This window comes from Oncorhynchus masou, chromosome 10 (assembly GCF_036934945.1).
Source record: "Oncorhynchus masou masou isolate Uvic2021 chromosome 10, UVic_Omas_1.1, whole genome shotgun sequence".
Taxonomy (NCBI): Eukaryota; Metazoa; Chordata; class Actinopteri; order Salmoniformes; family Salmonidae; genus Oncorhynchus; species Oncorhynchus masou.
The window spans coordinates 15072392-15084444 of NC_088221.1; the positions used below are offsets into that span (position 1 = coordinate 15072392).

The 12053-nt window shown below is 39.9% G+C and overlaps 1 protein-coding gene across 2 annotated transcripts; it reads left to right on the forward strand.

The window, feature by feature from the left end:
* The first annotated feature begins 2733 nt into the window (after window positions 1–2733).
* On the forward strand, window positions 2734–11582 carry LOC135547203 (Bardet-Biedl syndrome 5 protein homolog). Of its 2 annotated transcripts, none has more exons than XM_064975980.1 (11): window positions 2734–2936; window positions 3996–4078; window positions 4234–4299; window positions 9287–9336; window positions 9428–9555; window positions 9701–9836; window positions 9933–10028; window positions 10250–10312; window positions 10523–10657; window positions 10780–10863; window positions 11098–11582. In XM_064975980.1, exons 1-11 carry the CDS (start codon window positions 2875–2877, stop codon window positions 11221–11223), a joined length of 1029 nt encoding a protein of 342 aa, XP_064832052.1. In that variant the 5' UTR covers window positions 2734–2874; the 3' UTR covers window positions 11224–11582. The 2 variants fall into 2 exon arrangements, with proteins under 2 accessions (XP_064832052.1, XP_064832051.1); XM_064975979.1 differs by lacking the exon at window positions 10250–10312 and adding an exon at window positions 10150–10212 and having other exon boundaries at window positions 2735–2936.
* Window positions 11583–12053: the final 471 nt, after the last annotated feature.

The following is a 12053-nucleotide window of genomic DNA, read 5'->3' on the forward strand; positions in this document are numbered from 1 at the left end:
ACCTTAAGTTACAGGAATGCAGTTCAGGCCATAATGCACAGGAGCAGGGTCTACTGTTGGAGGAGGATAGAGAAGTCTACCTCTGTCAAAGTCCACGGCTGCGCTCCCCATCCACCTTCTTACAAACCTACCAACATCCTCATGGACTCTGGTAAATGCTTTGTGTGTGTGTGTGTATTACTGTCCTCCTGGGTAATGTCTCCACAGGGATGGTAAAACAAGGGGGAAAAAATCACATGGAGACATTTCCCAGGTTTCCATGAGGACAAAGGCTATTTCATGGTTAGGTACCAGGGTTACAATTAAGGTTAGAATTTGGGTTGGGGTGAGGGGTTAAGGTAAGGGTTAGGGGTTAGTCTAAATAGGATTTTGAATGGAAATCAATTATTTTAGGTCACCACAAGGATAGTAAAACGTGTGTGCGACCCAAGTCATAGACTGTTCTCTCTGCTACCGCACGGCAAGCAGTACCAGAGTGCCAAGTCTAGGTCCAAAAGGCGCCTTAACAGCATCTACCCCCAAGCCATAAGACTGTTGAACAATTAATCAAATGGCCACCGGACTATTTACATTGACACCCTCCCCCTTTGTTTTTACACTGCCGCTACTCGCTGTTTCTTATCTTTACCCCTACCTACATGTAGATATTACCTCGACTAACATTTACCCCTGCACATTGACTCGGTACCGGTACACCCTGTATTGGGGCAGCAGGTAGCCTAGTGGTTAGAGCGTTGTGCCGGTAAATAAGAATTTGATCTTAGCAGACTTGCCTAGCTTAAAAAATATATATATATACATATGGCCTTGTTATTTTATTGTGCTACTTTATGTATATTTTTTTTACTTAAGTTTATTTAGTCAATATATTCTTATGTTTATTTTCTTAAAACTACATTGATGGTTAAAGGCTTTTAAGTAAGAATTTCACAGTAAGGTTTACAGCTGTTGTATTCGGCACATGTACAATTTGAGAGTAATGCTGAGTATTGCTGCGCTCTACTGGTGTGAATATGCACTGAAATAGTGGTTAGGAGGTTAGCCGTCTCCCTCTGACAACTTCTGGTGCTCTCAGTCAGTCATAGTTATGAAAACAACGAACAAAACGAGGAGGGACTAGCAAACCTTGCTGTAGTTCCAAACCAGATTCTGCAGTTTGTACTGTATATTGAAGGGCCAGTTCTGTACTGAAGAGATCAGCGTTTCATATTCCTTCTATATTTTGTACTTGACATTGCTCCACAAGTTGTACAATCATCAGTTTTACCATTGTCAAAACAAATGTGTATTTCTAATTTGTAAAGGAAGGAAATCATTCAAACCTTCAACGGTGCATTTCAGAGAGCAGAAATTAGGTACCATTGACTGTATATTTTAGATGGTGAAATCACAACCATTGTCAGTATATTTTAGAGGGTGAAATCACAACCATTGACAGTATATTTTAGAATGTAAAATCCCAACCATTGACAGTATATTTTAGAGGGTTAATTCACAATCATTGACAGTATATTTGAGAGGGTAAAAACACAACCATTGACAGTGTATTTAAGGGGGTAAAATCACAACCAGTGACAGTATATTTGAGGGGGTAAAATCACAACCATTGACAGTGGTTTTGACTAAGTAAAAACACAACCATTGACAGTGTATTTGAGGAGGTAAAATCACAACCAGTGACAGTATATTTGAGGGGGTAAAATCACAACTATTGACAGTGGTTTTGACTAAGTAAAAACACAACCATTGACAGTGTATTTGAGGAGGTAAAATCACAACCAGTGACAGTATATTTGAGGGGGTAAAATCACAACCATTGACAGTGGTTTTGACTAAGTAAAAACACAACCATTGCAGTGTATTTGAGGAGGTAAAATCACAACCAGTGACAGTATATTTGAGGGGGTAAAATCACAACCATTGACAGTGGTTTTGACTAAGTAAAAACACAACCATTGACAGTGTGTATGACAGGGTAAAATCACAATCATTGACACTGTTGACTAATCACTGCTATTATGTTGTGCCTTCTTCTGAAAGAAACTATATGCACATTCAAAATGGTTATTTATTCAAACACAAAAATACAAATCTACCGTAGGTGAGTCTAAACCTCTAGGCAACCTCTGGGCAACACCCACCCGTAGCACGCGCTCCAGCAGGTGTATCTCACTGATCATCCCTAAAGCCAACACCTCATTTGGCCGCCTTTCGTTCCAGTTTTCTGCTGCCTGTGACTGGAACGAATTGTAGAAATCGCTGAAGTTGGAGACTTTTATCTCCCTCACCAACTTCAAACATCTGCTATCTGAATAAAAATAAAAAATAAAAAATTATTACACCCTAGATAAGATTTGAGTATCATGTAGTAGCCTAAACCTATCGATGTTACATTGAACTGGGTGAATGGAATATGAATGACAGTCATCCAACATGCTGTACTAGAAATGTGTCCTCCCTCATCATAAATGGCATTGACTGCCACTGGTATACAACTATGCATTTTTCTGACAAAGTATTTTGGAAAACGAGTTATTCTAACATTGAATGTGGTGTTTGTTTCTTTATTTCTTTAGTAATTCACTGTCAGATGAACAGGTAATGTTGCCAGAATTAGCATTCTGTGTTTGTAGTGTGTTTGTAGTGCTGATGACACACGTTGACCTTGAACACCATTAAGCAAGGTGAACTGTCTACCAAGAAGAAACGCGGTTTGCTTTTCTATTATGTCCCTTGTGCTTACCGTAGTAATGTTGCCAGGGCAACAGGGAATGGGAACGAGGAAGACGCGTAATCTTTGGCGGGCCATCTTGTCTGGAGAAGATTAGTAATAATGATTTAAATACATTAGCTACCTGTTGTTGTTCTAATATCATGGCGTCTATGTTGGATGTTCTCTGGGAGGATAGAGATGTTAGATTCGATATAACCGCACAGTAAGTTATTTAATTGCTCATCGGCAATGCTAAGTTAGCATAAAGATATGCAGCAGAGTGCAAAGCAAAGGGGGACCTAGCCGTAGCCGTTTGATAGCTGGCTAGATTTCTGCTTTTCAACGCTGTTGTATTTACATACACTAGCGTTTATTGCTATTGTATTGGCCTACACAAAAATAGTCCACGGGAAGCCTGAAGTTAAATGAAATGTACATTTACTGTGCCGATAGGCAGGACAGTTAGTTATGATGACGGGGGGATTTGAGACAAAATATCTCAAGGAAATTCTTATCATATAGGAAGAGGCGAAGCAAGAGTTTTTACTCGGCCCAAAATCTGTCCATGAAAAATAAGCCCACGCAGTGAGGAATTTCTGTATGGGAGGTCATTGAGAGACTGACTGACAAATGTAATTGCTAATTTGCTACATGAGGCTTATTTGATAATTTATACTTTCATAATGGTTACGTTGTTAGGAATGGACTGATATAAGTGGGTGCACGTGCCATTTCGGCAAATTACCACTAAATGATTTTATATTGGAGTTGTGTCTGTTGTCATATGTTAAAAGAGGACTCCTCGTGGATATAACTCGTGTTTACTAGATCGAATCCCTGAGCCGACAAGGTAAAAATGTGTTGTTCTGCCCCTGAATAAGGCAGTTAACCCACTGTTCCTAGGCTGTCATTGTAAATATCCATTTGTTCTTAACTGAGTTAAATAAAAATTGCAGAAATAACTTTTATTTTGACGAGGGAAGCAGAGAGGAAGTGGATCTATAACGTTTGGGAAGTCTGTTTTAAAATACGTTCCTTTAGATATTTTGTCTCTAATTACCCTCGTCATAATTACCAACCGTCCTGCCCACTGGCACAATAAGTTGAAATTGAATGTTATTTAACTTCTGGCTTCCCGCTGACTGTTTTTGTGCAGCCAAATACAATGGGTGCAACGCTAGTATATGTAAATACACTCACGTTACTAAAAGCAGCTACTGGTTAGAATTAATCTGGTTTACATAGGAAAACACTGACTAGCTACAACTGTTTTTATTTACAGGCAAATGAAAACGCGACCTGGCGAGGTCTTGATAGACTGCCTTGATTCCATTGAAGACACCAAAGGAAACAATGGGGATCGAGGTAAAGTAAATGTAGCATGTCTATCCCACTACTGACACCAATGTAGCAATTGAGGGGGAGAGGTAAACAAAGCCAGATAATGTGGGACTTGAACCAGCAACCATGTGGTTATGGGCGTTTGCACTAATTATACAATGCTTACTCCTTACTTGCAGGGAGGCTCCTGGTAACAAATCTGAGGATCATCTGGCATTCTTTGGCTCTGCCAAGAGTCAATTTGTGTGAGTACATCTAGACCTAGCTAGCTATGTACATGTATATATCTTCCCTTGACATGGCTAGAGGAGCAACCACCCTGCAAAGGGAAAACATTAATTATTCTCATCTCAATTCATTTAGACTGCTTTTGGATTATGATAGTACTACAGTGGGCCACAAAGATTCTGTGCCTTTTGAGAAGTATAACTTGGTAATCTCAAGAAGTTTTAAATACAATTACTTTAGGAAGTGCCAAATAAAGTAACAGGTTTGACCATAGGGGATTTCTTCTTAAATGAGACATAAATCCCCTTCTGATAGGGGGAATGGAAGCTTGTTGGGTGCAACGGAGTGGCAATTTAATGCAACCTTAACAAAACGTGTTTTATTGTTAAAACATTTCTAGCCTGTCTATCTATGGGTAACAGAGTAGAACCAGCTAACCTTCTTTTACAATATGATTTGACTATTACAGTTGAAGTCGGAAGTTTACATTTTAAAAAATAAAAATGATTTCACCTTTATTTAACCAGGTAAGCTAGTTGAGAACAAGTTCTCATTTACAACTGCGACCTGGCCTAGATAAAGCAAAACAGTGCGACATAAACAATAATGCAGAGTTACACATAGTTTAAACAAGCGTACGGTCAATAACACAATAGAATATATATATATATATATTTTTTTTTGTCTATATACAGTGTGCACATTTTTATTTTACCTTTATTTAACTAGGCAAGTCAGTTAAGAACAAATTCTTATTTTCAATGACGGCCTAGGGACAGTGGGTTAACTGCCTGTTCAGGGGCAGAACGACAGATTTGTACCTTGTCAGCTCGGGGATTTGAACTTGCAACCTTCTGGTTACTAGTCCAACACTCGACTAGGCTACCCTGCCATCCCAAATGGAGGAGATAAGGCAATGAATAGGCCATAGTAGCGAAGTAATTACAATTTAGCAAATTAACACTGGGGTGATAGATGTGCTGATGATGATGTACAAGTAGAAATACTGGTGTGCAAATGAGCAGAAAATTAAAAAAAAACAATATGGGGATGAGGTAGGTAGATTAGAGGGGTATTTACAGATGGGCTATCTACAGCTGCTGTTGAAAGTTAGTGAGGGAAATATAAGTCTCCAGCTTCAGAGATTTTTGCAATTCGTTCCAGTCATTGGCAGCAGAGAACTGGAAGGAAAGGCGACCAAAGGAGGTGTTGGCTTTGGGGAGGACCAGTGAGATATACCTGCTGGAGCGCGTGCAACGGGTGGGTGTTGTTATCGTGATCAGTGAATGAGATAAGGCGGAGCTTTACCTAGCAAAGACTTATAGATGACCTGGAGCCAGTGGGTCTGGTGACTAATACGTAGCAAGGGCCAGCCAGCTAGAGCATACAGGTCGCAGTGGTGGGTGGTATATGGGGCTTTGGTGACAAAACAGATGGCACTGTGACAGACTGCATCCAGTTTGCTGAGTAGAGTGTTGGAGGCTATTTTGTAAATGACATCGCCAAAGTCGAGGATCGGTAGGATAGTCCTTTTTACTCGGGTATGTTTGGCGGCGTGGGTGAAGTAGGCTTTGTTGCGAAATAGAAAGCTGATTCTAGATTTAACTTTGGATTGGAGATGTTTAATGTGAGTCTGGAAGGAGAGTTTACAGTCTAGCCAGACACCTAGGTATTTGAAACGTCCAGAGTAGTGATGCTAGTTGGGCGGGCGGGTGCGGGCAGCGAACGGTTGAAAAGTATGCATTTAGTTTTGCTAGCGTTTAAGAGCAGTTGGAGGCCATGGAAGGAGTGTTGTATGGCATTGAAGCTCATTTGGAGGTTTGTTAACACAGTGTCCAAAGAAGGGCCAGATGTATACAGAATGGTGTGGTCTGCGTAGAGGTGTATCAGGGAATCACTCGCAGCCAGAGCGACATCGTTGATATATACAGAGAAAAGAGTCGGCCCGAGAATTTAACCCTATGGTACCCCCATAGAGACTGCCAGAGGTCCGGACAACAGGCCCTCCGATTTGACACACTGAACTCTATCTGAGAAGTAGTTGGTGAACCAGGCGAGGCAGTCATTTGAGAAACCATGGCTGTTGAGTCTGCCGATAAGAATACGGTGATTGACAGAGTCGAAAGCCTTGGCCAGGTCGATGAAGATGGCTGCACAGTACAAACTTTTATTGATGGCGGTTATGATATCATTTTGTATCTTGAGCGTGGCTGAGGTGCATCTGTGATCTAGAAGAAAAAGAAACGCACACCTATTAAGACGATGTGCTGGATAGCGGAATAGAAACTTGAAAATAAAAGAGAGCCGCGCACTCTAGGAGCTCAGATGCAAAAATGTAATACCAACGTTTCGACAGCCAAGCTGTCTTCATCAGGGTATAATCACAAACACTGCGGGATGACTTGTTTATATAGTGTCAAAAGGTGTCTGTAATCATGACCAAGAGTGGCCTAATATCATTGGTTAATAATCAAATATTAAAATGTCATGAGGTGCATCTATGACCAGCTCGGAAACCGGATTGCACAGTGGAGAAGGTACGGTGGGATTTGAAATGGTCAGTGATCTGTTTAACTTGGCTTTCGAAGACTTTAGAAAGGCAGGGCAGGATGGATATAGGTCTATAACAGTTTGGGTCTACAGTTTCACACCCTTTGAAGTAGGGGATGACCACGGCAGCTTTCCAATCTGGGGATCTCAGACGATACGAAAGAGAGGTTGAACAGACTGGTAATAGGAGTTGCAACAATGGTGGCGGATCATTTTAGAAAGAGAGGGTCTAGATTGTCTAGCTCAGCTGATTTGTACTGGTCCAGGTTTTGCAGCTCTTTCAGAACATCTGCTATCTGGATTTGGGTGAAGGAGAACCTGGGGAGGCTCAGGCAAGTAGCTGCGGGGGGTGCAGAGCTGTTGTTGGCCGGGGTTGGGGTAGCCAGGAGGAAAGCATGGTTAGCCGTAGAGAAATGCTTGTTGAAATTCTCGATTATCGTGGATTTATCGGTGTTGACAGTGTTACTTAGCCTCAGTGCGGTGGGCAGCTGGGAGGAGGTGCTCTTGTTCTCCATGGTCTTTACGATGTCCCAAAACTTTTTGGAGTTAGAGCTACAGGATGCAAATTTCTGTTTGATAAAGCTAACCTTTGGCTTTCCTGATTGATCATACACTTAGGTTGGAGTCATTAAAACTCGCTTTTCAACTACTCCACAAATTTCTTGTTAACAAACTATAGTTTTGGCAAGTCGGTTAGAACATCTACTTTGTGCATGACACAAGTCATTTTTCCAACAATTGTTTACACAGATTATTTCACTTATAATTCACTGTATCACAATTCCAGTGGGTCAGAAGTTTACATACACTAAATTGACTGTGCCTTTAAACACCTTGGAAAATTACAGATAATGATGTCATGGCTTTAGAAGCTTTTGATAGGCTAATTGACAGAATTTGAGTCAATTGGAGGTGTGCCTCAGACCTCAGAAAAAAAAAATCTCACAAGTCTCATTCATCCGTGGGAGCAATTTCCAAATGCCTGAAGGTACCACGTTCATCTGTACAAACAATACTACGCAAGTATAAACACCATGGGACCACGCAGCCGTCATACTGGTCAGGAAGGAGATGTGTTCTGTCTCCTAGAGATGAATGTACTTTGGTGCGAAAAGTGCAAATCAATCCCAGAACAACAGCAAAGGACCTTGTGAAGATGCTGGAGGAAACAGGTACAAAAGTATCTATATCCACAGTAAAAACGAGTCCTATATTGACATAAACCAATAGTCCGCTCAGCAAGGAAGAAGACACTGCTCCAAAACCACCATTAAAATAAAGCCAGACTACAGTTTGCAACTGCACTTGGGTTTGCGGTTTTTGGAGAAATGTCCTCGGGTCTGATGAAACAAAAATAGAACTGTTTGGTCATAATGACCATCATTATGTTTGGAGGAAAAGGGGGGATGCTTGCAAGCTGAAGAACACCATCCCAACCATGAAGAACAGGGGTGGCAGCATCATGTTGTGGGAGTGCTTTGCTGCAGGAGGGACTGGTGCACTTCACAAAATAGATGGCATCATGAGGAGGGAAAATATTTGTGTATATTGAAGCAACATCTCAAGACATCAGTCAGGAAGTTAAAGCTTGGTCGCAAATAGGTCTTCCAAATGGACAATGACCCCAAGCATACTTCCAAAGTTGTGTCAAAATGGCTTAAGGACAGCAATGTCAAGGTATTTGAGTGGCCATCACAAAGGCCTGACCTTAATCCTATAGACAATTTGTGGTCAGAACTGAAAAAGTGTGTGCGAGCAAGGAGGCCTTCAAGCCTGACTCGGTTACACCAGCTCTGTCAGGACGAATGGGACAAAATTCACCCAATTTATTGTGGGGAGCTTGTGGAAGGCTACCCAAAACGTTTGACCCAAGTTAACAATTTAAAGGCAATGCTACCAAATACTAATTGAGTGTATGTAAACTTCTGACCCACTGGGAATGTGATGAAAGAAATAAAAGCTGAAATAAATCATGATCTCTACTATTATTATAACATTTCACATTCTTAAAATAAAGTGGTTATCCTAACTAACCTAAGACAGGGAATTTTTACTACGATTAAATTTCAGGAATTGTGGAAAAACTGAGTTTAAATGTATTTGGCTAAGTTGTATGTAATCTTCCAACTTCAACTGTAGTTTCACCATATTAAAACGAGAGTTCATGTTACGTAGCAGGGTTGACCTTAATTAAAATGAGAGACCGATGTAAATTAATGACTTTAAATCAATAATAATCTTCAGAAATGACTATGTCAAGGCAACAAAAATAACTAGGGCATTACAGTGATGGTGAAAACTTGAGAGATGTTGAGGTTAAGTGGGTCAAAATCTTCATAGCAGTCACAGAGGGTGCACCGTGTGCAGAGGGATGTCAAAATGCTGAATTTTGGCACCTTAGCAAGTCTCAGATTTATTGAAAATTGAGTGACATTCATCTTCTTTGTTTCATAGCTGTTGGATACAATTCCATTATTAACATCACAACAAGGACAGCTAACTCTGTACGTATACTGTATTGGACTGTCTATCAATTTACTTTATGGGTAGATTTGCCTAGATGTCACCATTTATACTACGACTGTTCTTTTTCAGAAATTGAGAGGCCAGACTGAAGCACTGTATATCTTGACAAAGTCTAACAACACAAGATTTGAGTTCATTTTCACCAATGTGGTTCCAGGGAGTCCGAGGCTATTTACATCTGTCATTGCCGTTCACAGGTATGTATACATAGAAAACAAGAAATTACCCTTGTGGAAGTTGCTACACTTTTTCAGATTATGTTATGAGATAGGATTCAGTCAAGTCACTGCTGAGTTGAATTGAATGTCTCGTCAACTAATTGTCCATATCCCTCTGCTCCAGGGCTTATGAGACCTCTAAAATGTACCGTGACCTGAAGCTGAGAGGAGCTCTTATTCAAAATAAACAATTGAGGCTTTTGCCTCGAGAGGAAGTGTATGACAAAATCAACGGGGTGTGGAATTTATCCAGTGACCAGGTACATCAACTAGCTAATCCTTCAGGAAGTATTTCAAATAAAAACGTGTTTCATGCTCTTTCAATAAAATGTTCTGTTCTGAATTGTATATTGTAGGGTAATCTAGGGACCTTTTTCATCACCAATGTTCGGATCGTGTGGCATGCCAATATGAACGAGAGCTTCAACGTCAGCATTCCCTATCTTCAAATTGTAAGTGGCGTAAAACAAAAAGAAGTAATAAAACAAATCTGCTGTCATACCCTCATACCCATGTTTTAGGGTATTGAAAGTGATCATCTATTTTCCTTATTGTCACCTCTCTTCCCCGTAGCGTTCCATCAGAATAAGAGACTCAAAGTTTGGCCTAGCTTTGGTGATAGAAAGCTCTCAGCAGGTAATTGTGGTCATTATTGTCACTTTCTTTCCCAAAGAGTTCCATCAGAGTAAGAGACTCAAAGTTTGGTCTGGCTTTGGTGATAGAAAGCTTTCATCAGGTAATTGTGATCATTTGAGATGTATCCGATCTAGTATTTGACTTATTGTGTACCATAGAATTACATATAGAACTAGTCATTTAATAGGATATGTAGAATATCTGTGCTGTAGTATCAGCTTTAAAACATGACATAAAATACAGAGCGAAGAACTTGTCTCTTGCATGCCATTGACATACTCCTGAGTACATAAGTCGTCTTTGTCTGTAGACTGGAGGATATGTGCTTGGATTTAAGATCGACCCAATGGATAAGCTTCAAGATGCAGTTAAAGAGATCAACTCGCTGCACAAAGTCTACTCTGCCAACCCCATCTTTGGAGTGGACTATGAGATGGAGGAAAAGGTACTCCTATATTATACAAGTGACCACACATTGATGAAAATATCACAATTAATGCAGTTCGATGTGTAATGGCTTTGCCATGTTTCAACAAGAAGTATTCTCTCTCCCAACAATGATTCCAGCCTCAGCCACTGGAGGAGCTGACAGTGGACCAGCCCCCCGATGATGTGGAAATTGAGCCCGATGATCAGACTGATGCTTTCACTGTGAGTGTGCTTATCCAAACTGGCAACTCCCTTTGGGAGTCTGATTTGTTTTCACAATCTGAAAATAGCAGTTTGTTAAAATCATGTTACACAACATACTGCAAACATGACTTTGGTGTTGCCTAGTGCTATCATGTTTATACAGACTGAGGTGTACTTTGTAAGATGGCTTAAACACTTAACCTCCTATTTAATGCCATTGTGATAACTGATTTCTATTTGTTTGCTTCTAAGGCTTACTTTGCTGATGGCAATAAGCAACAAGACCGGGAACCTATGTTTTCTGAGGAGCTGGGAATTGCAGTTGAAAAATTGAAGGAGGGGTTCACACTTCAAGGACTCTGGGAAGTCATGGGCTGAAGCATGAACACTGATAAATTAGATTAAGTTAGATTAACCTAGTTCCTGAAATCCTCCCTTTCAAATGACACAATTGACACTACTGTTTTTTTTAGAACCATTTGTAAATGTACAATGTATTTTGTCAATTGAAAGGTCTTGATGTATATAATAAAGATGTAGACCTGGTCCGTGTATGAGTGACATGAATTTTAAGAATGATTTCTAAATAAAAATTATAATTCTATATAATTCTATATAACAGTGTAGTTTTGGTGTTAATGTTTATATGTACAATTTAAGTAGATATTGCAAATGTTAATCATTGAATTTTGAATTGTATTTTTTAGATTGAAGAAATAAAGTATTTCTGTATATTATACATTTGGTCTGACCTTTCTTAGTTGTGACAATGTCTTCTTAAATGTGTTTTTGAAATTAGTAATTTTGTTCTGTGTACAATGATCTACAGGCTATTTACAAGTGTGCCAGAGGAGCTTTAGTATTTTACAAATGGTTCACAAGGACAGACTGTCCCTGTTGTAGCTGCAGCTGCTCATTGACCCTTCCTACGAGGACGGTCAGTCCCTTGGAAATTTACTCACATTTAAATATAAAACATGTTCATGTCGCACACAAATTAATCACCGAAGATTTTCAGGACTAAAAGGGATCATATTAATTTCTATCAAAGATGTGATTACAGCGTCAGAGGACTTTAAAGTCCACTTCATCTTTATTTTCAGTTTGACATACTTTTTAATGATACAATAACTGATTATACATCAAGGATTTGTCATAAGTGATAAATGGGCGAACCCTTATGATCTAGGATGTTCTTTCCTAAAACG